Source organism: Rhopalosiphum padi, chromosome 1 (assembly GCF_020882245.1).
Source record: "Rhopalosiphum padi isolate XX-2018 chromosome 1, ASM2088224v1, whole genome shotgun sequence".
Lineage (NCBI taxonomy): Eukaryota > Metazoa > Arthropoda > Insecta > Hemiptera > Aphididae > Rhopalosiphum > Rhopalosiphum padi.
The window spans coordinates 65,838,253-65,853,581 of NC_083597.1; the positions used below are offsets into that span (position 1 = coordinate 65,838,253).

General features: G+C 28.7%; 1 protein-coding gene across 8 annotated transcripts in view; it reads right to left on the minus strand.

Annotated features, from left to right (window-relative positions):
• The window catches only part of LOC132931929 (oxidation resistance protein 1), a 158,263-nt gene that overhangs the window by 84,023 nt on the left and 58,911 nt on the right, over window positions 1-15,329 (minus strand). The window contains exon 1 of one of the 8 annotated variants that reach the window (XM_060998023.1): window positions 14,862-14,938. The exons of the other annotated variants lie outside the window; for them this stretch is intronic. Within the exon in view, the coding sequence (XP_060854006.1) occupies window positions 14,862-14,923 (62 nt within the window). The 5' untranslated portion in view covers window positions 14,924-14,938. Of the gene's footprint in view, window positions 1-14,861; window positions 14,939-15,329 lie in introns of those variants that run through there. 8 annotated transcript variants of the gene reach the window in all.

The following is a 15,329-nucleotide window of genomic DNA, read 5'->3' on the forward strand; positions in this document are numbered from 1 at the left end:
GAAACTAAATCTAACTATAAAAATGGTCTAAAAATAAGTGTACATTATACAGTACTACTTCACAGCATAATTTTGAAACCGCTGGTCTAGATAGTTTGTTATTAAAATAATAAAGCACAACACCCTCTAAAGTCAATAAAGTTGATATATCATTATATCCTATAAACAGGGTTAAATAAGAAAACCTCGAAAAATTTTGATTTTAATGATAGCTTACAATATATCTATACATTTATATTTTATAATATATAGCAGAATATTAGTATAGTAATTATAACCTTATACTGTTATACAGCTTGAAAATGTATAATTTAAGATTAATGTTATGCTTCCGTGGGCTCCGAACGGCTGAATAGATAATGACAAAATGGTTCAAAAGGAGAAAAAGAGGTTAACATTCGAATTTAGATTTTTGTTTTTACACAACTTATAGTAATAAAGTTTATTATTCATAAAAATATATTTGATGTATATAATATTATATTATACGCGCAGGGCACCGTTCATTTATTTCTCGTGTATACGATTTTTTTTTTACACTTGCAACGTTTGAATTTTATATTTTTCATCAGATACAAATATATTATTATACATTATATATGGTTTTTACATAGAAGAGAGAAGATACAACAAAAAGCGCCGTGATCAAAGACATTATACAATGCGATCTTTAGAAATCTACGACTGCGACGACAGCGAGAATATTATTATACCTAGTAAAAAGTATATACTCGTAAGTGTGTATGCACTATTCATTATGCACACTATATAGCGCATTCGAATAATACAATTATAATAAACAAGTAAAATCACCAAATATGCTTGTCTCTTCTTTTTTACTTTAAATTCTAATTCTATTTTTTAAGCAAATTAAAATACGATATTTTCAATTGCTTGAATTATTTACAATAGGTATTTAATGAGTGTCCTGTGATGATAAAAATGAAAATTACCCATAATTACTGTAAATTATTTAACAGCTGATATTTTTATTTTTTTTCTATGGAAGTTTTGATGTATCTCAATTTAAATTTGAACAAGTAATTTCCAAGTTATTAAACATTATGTAGCTACTTTAAGTTTAGTCCATAAGATAATGGATTTAAATATTATATGGGGGCATTAGTGATATGAACATTGTTGTAAATTTGCAATGAGTATAGAAATAATACAAGTTTAGAATTTGTGAAAATTGTCTTGAGTATAGTAAGTACTAGTACAAGATTAAACATCACATATATTTATATTTTATAACTGGGTGCAACTATTTTTAAGGATTATTATCCTTTGTATAAACATTTTAATAACTAAATACCACTCAATCAAATTTTTATTTAGATTTAGATACATCAACATTTTCAAAACAATTATCTACTTAATGATTTAAAATAGCAAAGGAGGGTATTTGAAAGACAGAAATTTGTAATATCACATAATAATACTCCTAAAATGCAATGAATATAAGTATTTGAAAATATGTCTCTTAAGGCGTATACTTGAAAACATCAAGTAAATTCCAAATCAGATATTAAATAAATGCATTATTAAAGGACAATGTTTATAAAATCACCCTGTATATACATTTATATTTCGTCTGCAGCATGTATATAGTACGTCGCACGCGGTATAGTATTATAATAATGTTTTCATTATTCGCGGTCACGGTTGTTATATTATCCGTAGCAGGTAACCTCGCAGCTACACCAAAGCGGTGTACCTACTACCTATACAGTTCGACGAGAGAATACACACACGTCACACACTTACACACATATACATGCACAACACTAATAATAATATTACATTACACTGATCACTAATACAATGTATGGATAGTAGATACATATTACGGTGGCTGTTGTACGTATGATACCTTTATGAGCGTATATAATGTATATTATATACACCTACGGAGGCCAGCAGGAGCCGGTCGTGAAAATTAAGTGTAAACACTTGAAGTTTATCGTTCGTACACACGTACTGCACTATACACATCGTTCAGAAGTATATATATGGGTACACTATGACATATTATAATGTATATTTATTTACACACTCACACAGAATCAAGAATAATGATAAACAATACGCCTAAATATTATGAGTCTAGTATTTATGTATGGAATTTAAATATTTCCGCTTCAAAGTTTTAACCACTGATGTTATAGAATCGAAATTGCAGTAATTATAATTAATTTCGTATAGAATGTGCATTTTTTGTATTTAAGTACCTACATCTATAACATGAAATAATATTGTATTGTATATATTTGAAAATCTTTGAAAATTAAAAAATAGATAATTTATATAAATCTAAGGCAATTTTTGGGTATTACTCGTCAAACTCCACAAAAATACAGAAAAAAATCTATATTCTAGGTATTTGTTTTATATTGCTTAGTCTCCGATTTTTGAATTAACTTAAAATATAAGCTGGAAAATACATTTAAAAAATTTTACAAATATTTTTCTGAAAATTAAGTTTTTAAAACCGTAGTTTAATAACGTAAAGTTCATCTTTACAATTATCCCAATTTGGCCATTTCACGTTAAATTTTAACGTGACGTGAGAGTTTTTCTTATATGAGGTAAGTTTTTGTATAATACTCGTATAATATATCGACGAGTCTTTGCAAGGAAAAAATGGCAAAAATTAGATGAGTACTTGGTCGATCCACACTTGGGGAATGACTTTTACTCACTACCATCATGTACGCACAGATATTGGGATTCATAATAATAATAATAATCTACTATAATATATATAAATCTGCAGTGCACCGTGGTGTCTGTTCGTTACACTCGCACAACTCGATGAGGTAAATTTCCAACTGAGGAAATCCGTGAAAATATTAACAGGCTTTGTAAGCCTTCCGTGCCCATAAACTTTTCACCGGCTCTTCGCATCTATACCTTGATATGTATTTATATAGTTTATATATATATGAGTGTGTGTGTGTAAAAGTATATATTACACTGCCAGCTATACATAGTATAGTCCACCTTGTTCTTCAACTTCTATTCAATATATATTATATAATCCTTCGCGTGGTTTATTACATTTCGAAGCACCTCGCCTTAATAACTATATATGCGACTCTACGTTACTAAATAAAATGGGTGATCCATCAAACATGATCACCCCTATCATTTTCATTTAATAAAAATATGATTTAAACTCTGATGTTTTAAATATGCTTAAAAAAATTTTAAATTTTTATGTACCTGCCTAATTCAAAATTCAAATGAGTAGTTTTTCAGTTATTAAAATGTTGTTAAAATGAAATATTTTGAATGATATTACACACGCGCGTATAAGTATATGTATAGTAATATAGAGTTAATACTCGATTTTAAAAATGTCACTTATAGTGCCTTTTATATTATAATCAAACGGCCTTGATTTCCACGTTCTGAAAAGTTCTTCTGCCGAAAATACGTACGTATATAGGTACTTGTGTAGTTGTTACGCACTTATGTATTACATAACGAACACACCGCATGATCCACTGATTAAAGTTGTATTATATTATATACATAGTAGCTGGTATATTACGGGTGTATAATATATAAAAGCTGATAAATCGTTTCGAGGGCTAACGTTAACAAAAGGACTGCGCATGCAATCAAGAGTGCAGCTGATGATAAAATTCTTTACCCGCTATTGTAAAAGCGCTTAAACGTGTGTTTTAATTATTTCAATTATTATTATAGTTGATATAAATTTTTTTTTTTTTTAAAAAAATTAAAACAGAACTGCAACTCGTGCACTGGAATGCAATTTTATACGATAACCTACCTATGGATATATAATGGGTACGTAATATGTGCAGTTATAATTTTTTTTCATTCACAGATTAAAAACGAATTTACCTACCAACATAGTAATATACCTACAATATATGCAGTATGCCCTGTTTAGTATATTTTCTTTCGTCTTTATTTATTCAGCTTGTCGATTCGACGAGTGACTATAATATACTGCGGCCTGTACAACAACTCGTAGGTACTCGTGCGCGCGAGTAAACAATTTAACATAAAGAACTGGCGCACAATACACTTTAATTTGTACGTATTTTGTTTTGTTTTAAAAGAAGCGATGACTGTCGAAATATAACGAAAAGAATAATAACCAAATACCTTTAATCATCATACGTTTAAATGTTTTATATATATAATATTATACAATATACACGTATATCGCGTGAACAATATACATAATCACAATAGATACGATATTACGCATATAAATATTGATTTAAACTTATTTAAAAATCTATTAATGCGATTGTTTTTAAGATGAAAGTGTTAGGTAACTCCAAATGTTATGCAATAACGTGGAAAAACTTTCAAACTCCACAGAGGTCTGTATTATATATCATCATAAATAAAGGTAACGGTGTGTGTGTGTGTGTGTGTGTGTGTGTGTGTGCATGTATTATTTATTTGATTTTATGTAATATTTTTGTGTTTTAAAATAACTATATTTTACTATAACAATCGTTATGTTTAAGTGTAACGAATAAAATAAAATGATATTTTTAGTTTTCAAACATGAATATAATTTTAAAATACAAACGTAATATGCATTCAAAACTTACATTTGAGTTGTGTGTGCATTGCATATAAGGAAATGCGATTGTTTACATAATATTATTGTAGCACGCATACGTACAAAATAAAATCCATACGCTGACGGACATTTTTCAGATAGAGGTATTCTATAGTGTAGTGGATTATACGAGTATAATATATATGTTAGAGTTATAGGCCTTGTGTCGGAATTTTCAACAGAAGCTATACCACCTTTAAACCGGTTACCGTATGTATGTTCAAAAAAGGAATGGTGTAATGAGCATCAACCACAAAAGTAGGTATATTATGCATCGCGTCAAAAAATACCGAATAAGCTTGCGCTCGAAGTAGTCTTCAGGGTAATCAATTGACTTCTATGTTACTATGTTTTATTTTTTATTGTTTTGTTTTTTTTTTCAAGCATATTTTAATATCATAGACAAATTAATAGTTTGATTAGAAAAAAAACTAAAATAATATTAATAATAAGTATAGGTACATTACTTTAATGATTATCTATTTACGTATAAACTATTTTTTTAAGATAAAATAAAGTAGGTAATTCCAAGATGACTTTACTAATGATAAGGAGTTAGAGAAGGAAAAATGCTGTTGAGATAAAATGTGTGTATAATCATAAATAAATAAATTAATAACAAAATATGTGACTATACTCTACCAACAATACTAACAATATTGACTGTATAACATCTATTCCTATAATATAATATGTTATAGTATTATATTATAATACTATTGCGCGATTTTTGTTTATAACTAAAAATTTTGTTTTTTAATCGACTCGTGCGTTTAATAGTGTTCATCTTCGCATCGTCTTCAAAAAAGTGTTTCGTAAAATATACGTTTAAATTTATAAAAAATAATACTGGAAACGATAGTTGTATAATAAATAACTTCAAGACATTTTAAAATACAGTCAACAGCCGATTTTGACTATACACGCGTGTAACGGAAAAGCGTTCACGTGCACTCTTGTATTCATAATAATAATATTATGTAGACAATTAATAGCAAATATAACCGTTACGATTGTTGTTAAACATAAGAAATAAAAAATACGAATTGTGTAATATGACGATTAAATAATAAATATTTTTTTACCCACGACTCACAGCGTGTGTACAAAGGAAGTTTAGTATATCGTGTGTACGCATAGGTCTTTGCTACATAGTATTAATAATTATATGAAATATCCTTTCACCGCGTACCGGCGTACCTATATAATAATATGTATTTTAAATTCTAATAGAAAAACGCGAGTGGTAACAATATGAGAATACTATCGTGGAGAAAAATCGTAACTAAATCATTACCGAATATTACGATGCACAGCGCGCGTTATATATTATAATACACTGTTGGCAAAAAAAAATATAAATGCTCTTATCTTTATTGAAAAATAATCACCCAATATTCACAGCAACAAGTCAAAGTGATTTATATTCGTATACATACAGAAACGTTTACGCAATGGGTACATTATACGAGAGTGTGTGTGTAAGAGTACGTTCGGTCGAACTGCAGCTGATAATGTTTAATGAGATTGCAATAAGTTATCCACGCGATAACTGGCCCTACATCATATAGGTACATAATATATTATAAGTGATATGCAACGATAAGGTCGTCTTCAATCATTATTAAAACATAATCATCATTCATCACTATAATAATACTATATTATGTAATACGATGTGTAGTACCGAGTAGCACTATAAGCAAAGGTGAACGAGTTGATGAAAACAATTAACTCGAGTTAATTAAGTAACGTCAACGTTAAGAACGTTAAGCTATAAATTAATAAGTGACAAACAATGTATTCAACTCTCAAAGTTTAGTTATAAATATTGAGAAAAATATTAACTTAACTCTGTTGATGTTTTTTTTTAATTACCACCTGGGTTTCACACGATATAGTGATTGTGGAATTCAACTTTTTTTTTTTTGGATAATAACTAAATATTTTATCAAAAATGCACCTTATGCGGCAATACAATCTTTTCTTATTACGCACACTAGCTGTATTGGTTTAAAATATTAAACGTTTATGTCAACTAAATTATTATATCAAGCAATATTTATTTGGTTAATTCATAATTGTTCCTATTTTAAATTATTGTATACAACGTGATTTAACAAAAAAATATTATAATTAATGGAGCTCAACAACAGTCGTAGATTTATGTATATAAGCATGATTTTAACTAAATGTGTTATTTTTAAAATTAACTGGAAAAACCTAAGTTGTTACAATGGATTATTTTTACTATAGTTAAGTTATTAAGTTAATTATAACACATTAACCGTTAATGTTATTAATTAAAAAAAAGTATCCGTTAATTATTAACAAACTAGTTAAGTCAAAAAGTTAAAAAAAAAAGTAATACCTCTTTTACTTAACCTCTTTAACTTTATAATTAGTTAATGACCACCTTTGACTTTGAGTCTATGGGTCTTAGGCGTGTATAATATTGTAAACAATCGGTCACAGCAGTGTGGTAATACAATAATAATTAATAATAGCCAATAGGTAATATAATTTTACTGCGCGGAATTGTGATCCTCGCGCACCGAACATCAGCGCCAGCTGTGGAACTAGCTGTTCTCGATCTCGACCAGTCATACATAATATATATATTAGTATTTGTATGATTGTCAAGCATGAAGATAAATACACGACAGTCGTTGATATAATGGTGAGTTATGGATATGATGATGTCACACAACATCGTATAAATCTTGACCTACGATACTGCAGCCGGTTTTAACGTGTATTATTGTGGTCAGTCGTGTTTCTGTTTGTTTTTTTTTCTTATAATAATAAAATAATACCTACAACATATTACATCGGTGTCGATTATGGACACGAACAATGTTTTGTTGTTATTGTACCGTGTAGTTTGTGCGTCTATTTTAAGTTCAAAATTATTGTTTGTCATAAAAAATCACGTTACGAGCCTGCACAACTAAAGCGAGATAAAAACATATTTTTCAACTATCAACGTAAATTATAATATTTAAAACTTTTCCCATAGACCATATAATGTAAATTATGTATTGTATATTAACATACTTTATTAATACAGAGTGATTATCAAGAGTATGTTAACCATAATTTTTTTTTTCATTTAATGTTGAATTCAATCAAATTTTGATTTTTGGAAGTTCTAGGAATATTTTCTAACACTCAGATTTTTTACATAATTTGAGGATTTTTTACTGTGCTTTTTTATTATCCATGATAGCACTATAGTGGGGTTAAAAGATATGGGGGTGATTAGAAAAATATATTACCTATATAATTACTAATTAATATTAATCTATCAAAATTGTTTGTTTTATGAAAATTGTCTGATTATAATAAGCACTAGATATTAATATATTATTAGGTCTATTTTAAATTACCATTTTTGAGAACTATTATCATTAATATACGAGTTTAATACGTTGTTATAATTCAGAAACTAGGTACTCGTTAAAATTTTAATTTAGATAAATCAATATTTTCAAAAAAGTCGTATGTTTCATAATTTACAGTAAATAAAATTGGCTTTCAAAATAAATCTGTATTAGTATAATACAACTCCTTAAATGATGTGAAAAGCCTAAGTGTTTAAAAATATAGTCTCTTAAGAATACTTAAAAATTTCAAAAATCAGAATTTGAAAAAATTCTTTGTTAAAGAAAAAAAGGCAAAGTATAAAAACGTTATGTTTGGCGTATCACCCTGTACTTGAATTATTAATTAATTAATAACTATTAATACGAATTGAAAGCAGTATTCGAATTAATATATTATATATAGGTACAACCGACTTCATTTTTCAAGTTATTGTTATCAAAGTTTTTTGAACAGATTAATTTACACTATATGCGAAATACTTTCGTTTACTCGAAACACGTATTTGATAAAATTTGATTATTCAGAAATAATTGGACAAAACCTATCAGCGTTTAATATATAGTCATTGTTCGAATATTTCCAAAGTAAATATTTAACGATGTGTGCTCACTAAAATAATAATAAACGCTACTATTATTATATCGGGTAACGTGATTTACGATGTATATTGTGTATGCATAAAATATATATTAATTAATAATAAAAACCGTTCAAATCGGACACGTTATTGAATCGACGTGTAATCGATTCACATTGTATTATAATATTTCACGACCAGCAAAAAATACACACGAGTTACTCGAGATAAAACGATTATCAAATAATACACGGTTACGTAGATTGTGATTAATTCATATAATACATAATATAAAGCGTACAAGTTTTCGATAAAAAAAAATATTAACTTAAGTAATCGTATAGAAATGTTTAATACTTACCGTTAAATAATGACGATAAATAGAGACGAGAGAGTTTTATAAAACTATAAGCCACGAAAACACGTTATTAACTTATTACATAATATATATAAGTACACACAGGTATGCGTACATGACTAAATAAAATCTTCCAGTAAAAATACAGTGATTATCATTTTTTAACATTTTAGGAAACGCGTCAACGAGCGAAAATGCGTTTTATTATTATTTATTTATTTAATACGACTTAAACACGAGACGATTATCTTATAGTTTTAGGGTCGGCCGGAAGTTCATAAGCTATACCAACATGTGTCCCTAACGACCCAAACATTCATGAATTATGACCTTAATACAATCATATATATTATTCGTAATACACAATTGGAATTAAAAATAAGGAAAACATTTTTATTTTATCTTATTAATTATATTATAATTCCTTATTCAAAGTTATCTATATTATAGGTACGCAAGCTTTACAAAAAACATTGTGTTGTATTTTAAATAGGTACGCCGACTAAAGTTACTTAAAAGTAAAGCTTAAATTTTTTTTAAATCGTAAAAAAGACGATTTATCGAGGCCAAACAAGTAGGAAAAAAATACGCTATTTCTGTTGAAAATATAAAATATTGTTTAAATAGTATCATTAATGTGCATTTAAAAATTGAATGTATATAATATATGCGCCATTTAAAACTACACTTGGTACAAAAACACGTAAAGATTATATACCCTAAGTATTATGTAAAATAAAATTTTATATTACCTATTCGATTGTGTTAGGTTTTTTTTGTATTTTTACACATAATTTTAATGCGTCTAAACTAATCGAACTATATATATTTTTTTTAGACCCGATCGCTGTATAACTGTTTGAACACACATGAACCTATATACGGTAGGTTATATATATATACGTAGTGAATTTACATGCTAAACTTTAAGGTTTTCATCCTCTCCAACACGGAATATGTCAAACATTTTCACTGTGAGTAGGGTATGGTATTATTTCTGTATAAATATATACTATAATTAGGACTGCAGTGAATTTTATGAAATAAAAAAATCTTAAAAAATTCACTTAAAATCTTATAAATACATTTAAATTTCAAAATATTCATTATAAAACACACTGCAGACAAACTTATAAAATTAATAATTTAAATCGTACAAAAATTTATCATATAAAATATTTTTTATCAAAGATATTACTTATTAAGTACGAAATGCGCACAGAACATGTACAATATTAATAACAAAAAAATTCAAAAATAAATATATAAACATTGAATGTAAGAAAAAATTGATTGATGAAAATGATAAAAAATTAATACAAAATAAAAAACATAAACAAAAAAGTAAAAAGGCCAAAAACCCCTAGGCTTAATAAATCAATAGATAGGTACAAGCAATTACAAAATAGAAACATAAAAATTGAATTCATTTGTAGGTACTTAATTCAAACTTTGCGTTAAATTAAGCTATGTTTAGCAATAAGCTAAAAATTATGGATTTTTCTATAAAGTCATAGCCTTAAATTGTAATAATATTATATGTGTGATGATAACTCGATGAGTTTTGCAGTTTATCTAAAAATGACGCTAAAAACAGAGAAATATCTCAAGTAATTGGGACCTAAATTTAGGCACCTAAATATTATTTGTCATATTGTTGTTAACCATCGCTGCCGAAGTAACGCTGACTGCGAACAGTTACGCCGCGTCAAGGCGCGCGTGCGCCGTTAAAATTATTTGTACGAAAGAGTGAGACAAACGAAGAGAGAGAGAGAGAGATCATACTCGGGATCGAAAACACTATCATTGTCGACGCGACCGTCCTTGACCTAGATTACGATAAAGCAAACCACTTGACGCGATCGTATATTACATATAAAACCTATACGTCGTTCGCCGCGAATTCAGGATAGTCACCGTCGATCATAATATTCATAATATATTACCGAATACATAATTATGCGTAAATAGGTACATATTATTATACTACTAAATATAATAATATGAAACAAATATTGTATATTATAACGTAACGTACCCCACGTGCCACACATAAAATCTATGATATGGTCTATGTAGTTGTAGGGAGATCAGTGACGCATTTAAAAAACATATTTATGCGTCCTGGTGCAACATTATACTGCCACCCCTCAGGAGAAATTGTCATTACGCTTCTTAAGTTTCTTAGAAACCTAACAAATTACTAATTGAAAAATAAATTACTCATATTAATATATAAAATAATTTAAATATACAATAAATAAACCTATTAAAATATACACAGAGATAGACCCATCGTCTGGATCGTTTCTGTATGTGTAACACAGCCATTACAGTGACCTACTCAATGACGAGGTGCACAAGTCAAAGTCGATAAATTACTTCACCAATCAAATATTTAATTTTTCCTGCACAATACACATAATTATTTTATGCATGTCAGTAGTGTGCCATTTGGTGAGATGCGTGAGGAACCTATTAAGAATTTGTGGGTGTGTGCTTATATTATACTCATATAATATAAATTGCCGCGTGTATACAAAAATTAGTTAATATAGGAATATTTTTAGAATTTTATTTTTTAGTATTAAATTTGTTTAAAACAAAATAACTTTGTTTTTTTTTCATTTGGTCGCTTAAATAATGATGTCATACAAAAAGAACTCGATCACTTTTTTTACGACTAGCGAAATACAAGTATTATACATAGTGATTTTTCGAGAAAAATGGTTCGAATTTGATATCGACCGTTGATTAATTTTTATCCCGCGTAACATACCTACGGCAATCGATATACTTTTGTATAAGTAGTGAAACAACGACACTGGTGTTTGTTGATCACGGATCACAAATCAGAAAAATTTCGAATGAGAGGATACGGCGGTGGTCGTCATGACTGGTCTTCGCATTCTAGTCGACTCATTATTATGATTAGTTCGAGAGAGTTTTATTACAAATTAGTCGGTCATCGCGCGATCGCGATTCTCGTCACTCGACCGCGTCGTCATCGTCATCATCATCATCATCTTTCTTCAAACATATTATTATTGTCGTGATGAACCGTTAGAAAACGATCGACCGAGTTTTCACTATTTGGGGGTAGTTGGGAGAGGAGGTGGCACTGCAGTCTATAATAATTGTGGCGATGATGATGATAATGATAATAATAATGATAAACGAGTGAACGCGCCGCCAGAGCAACGAAAAAGTTGTAATAATAATATTATTAGGTAGGTACATATATACAAGTGGACGGAATCAACTTCGTGCAGGTCATCACGTATACAACAGCAGAGAGAAATAAAATAGTAGGCACATTGTGCGACCTGTGCGAGGCGTCGGCGATCTCTTGGTCAATGAAAACGGCATTCCCCGCTCGGCCGTCGTCGTGCGATAAATAATAATAATATCACGTATTCACGTCAAATCTTATATTATTGTATTATTTCATATACCGCTACAGGTACAAAATAAAAACGAACACACGCACGAAATTATTGTTTCTTTTTTACCTCCAACCAGTTTTTCGATTATAAATCGACAACAATCTTTTTTTTTTTAAATATTTTATTCATTTTAATTATAATATAACTGCTACTAGTTACTACTACTACTACTACTACTACTACTCCTGCAGTCCACTATCATTACTGTTGTTGTGAACAGTGAACAACGCATTTCACCAAGACAACTATAACACGTATTGCTTCATCAACCCCTGCAGTCATCCTCCACCACTTGACGGATAAAATATACTATAGACTATGGATATACTGTAGAATGATGTAACTTTCCTCCAAAAATGAGACCATGTATAGTTTTCTCCACTGTACATTTTCTTACAAAAAGGTATTTTTCATTTTCCTTCAAACATTTCTAGGTGCTAGAATCGTGTTTATTACTCCAAATACTATAATCATATAATTATTTTTTTTATATGTATACATATTTTAATTTTAAATAATAATCATAACAATTTTATAATTTATCAAATTATATTTTATCCGTGATTTTTAATTTTAATTTATTTCACATTGTATGTTTATTTATACGGCTCAACTTAAAAATATATAGAATAAAATGGTTTCTTGGTCAAGAAATTATAGGTAGGTACCGATTCAAATTAATAACATAATAACAATATCTTTATCTTATGATGAAAACTAGCAGTGGAAAACTATGTGGTGTCACATTTTTGGAGGAAAATTACTATGGCCATACGTGATATTTATGTATAAATTATAAATACATACAGTTATATACGTAGCTTTTGATGTATAGACTTTAGATAAAAGTGGGAATCAATAGCAAATAAAAAATATATTTTATTTTAATGCTGTAAATTGTAACGATGATTAATTTTTGTATTTTGATAATTAAATAGTACAAACATTTTAGGGGCTACATTTTAGAAGTGCTACAGCGTACTTCTCGTCTATAAACATTAATACATCCTAATATTAAACATTTTTTTTATATAATATTAATGAATCGTGAAATAAAATATCACTTATTTTCAATGTTATTTTTATAATAACCATAAAGCTTTAATATATATTGTTAATATAACCAATTATCGTGACTGGAACGTTTCCTTTTAGAATCCGGGGCGTCCCCCTCCGGACATCGGCCATTTACATCTGATTTAGTTCAATGCAAAACAAAATTATTTTCCCATTAAACACAATAACGCCACTTAGGTGGATTGTGTAATGATAATAATTATAATGTAGTGATAGAGATTCAAATTTAAACTTTTTCCCCGAGGATTTCATCGCAAAACTCTAGTTAGCTGTCTAGCTTACACGATAGGTATTATTCGTCGAGAATAATAAATAAAGTAATATCATTTTATATTGACCGCTCCAGATAATATACGTGGTCTTCGACACGTTTAAATAGTAGTTCGTGCCATGTTGAAAAATCCGCAGTCAATCGACTTATTGTAGTAATTTATTACAGTATATTTTTCATATAATATATATATATATGAAATATAATAATATAATATAATAATATGTATAATATTACATTAGATTGGGTCTACAATTATTTTGGATTTTTTCGTCATTTCAATTTATCGTAAAACACTATGAATTTGTTTCTAACGCAAACCCGCATAATCCTGGCGGTCGCTTTTAATGCCGTGTATTTAATGTGTTGTATATACTTTCACTGTATCCTACAATAGAGTAATAGACAATATTATTCTTTAAAAAGCGTCGGACGTATATTTGATGAATGGTTCGAAAAAATATTATTACAACGAAGACGAGAACAATAAATTGGATTCTATCAATTAAAACGTGAAAAATTTCAATCACCAAATAAACAAACAAATTGTGTGGCCAATATTTTCGTTTCATCAAGACGCATTCTGTTGTTTTTGTAAACACAGTCAAGTTCTATCGATAAATATTGCCATACTTAAAGAACATAAGATAATACATATATGTATATGTATAATCGATTTGAATAACCACTCGAAGTATTTCTTTCACAATATTGTTTTGTTTGAAAAAAAAAGATTTTCAATGTAAAAATTATTTTATTCAATTTTCAACTTTTTCAACTCGTTAACAAACATTTTGTAAACAAAACAAGGTATTTCAGAACAACTAAAATATAAGCATTCTGATGCTTGTTCAACAAGCGTGAGTATGTGTGTAAAAAGAATTACATTTGAGGGTTTTAAAATTTGTGTAATGTGATTCAAAAAATTGTTTAAGCTGAGCTTGCAGAAAAATTTGTACTAGAAAATAGACGAATGTCATTGCAATGAAACTATGTAAAAATCGATTTGTATATAAACAAATATGTATATCAGAAATATTTTGTGACGTTTTATTAAATTGTTAATGAATTATGCACGAACAATCGTATATAAAGCTAGAAAAAAAGTTATTTATTCTAAACTCGATTCTTACCCAAAGTTAAGAAAACGGTATCCAAAATACGACCCATTAGAATTTGATTTCCTTTCGCACATCCCAAAAAAACATAAAAAATCGTTTCACTCGGGTACTTTACACGTTTACAACCGAACTCACAACGTATAAGTATAATATACCTTTGTAGTACATTAAATAAACGAAACACAAATGCGCTGATGTACACAGTTCGTAGCCGACTGTCAAGAGAATTTATCCAGCGTGTGTAATTCGTTGCTTGACAATGTTATGTTTTATTGCACAAGCATGTTATTGTTCTGTACGTCATGACATAAAACTATATATAACGAGTGCACAAATTAGCAAGGGGACAACTACAGCAAACTATGTAATATACGACTCGCCGACTCTATAATGCGGCGGGGTATACCGTATCGAATCGTTCGGCGTCGAGGCCTGCTCGTGTGGGTCCTACAGCATGCATGAATAAAATATAACACGGTC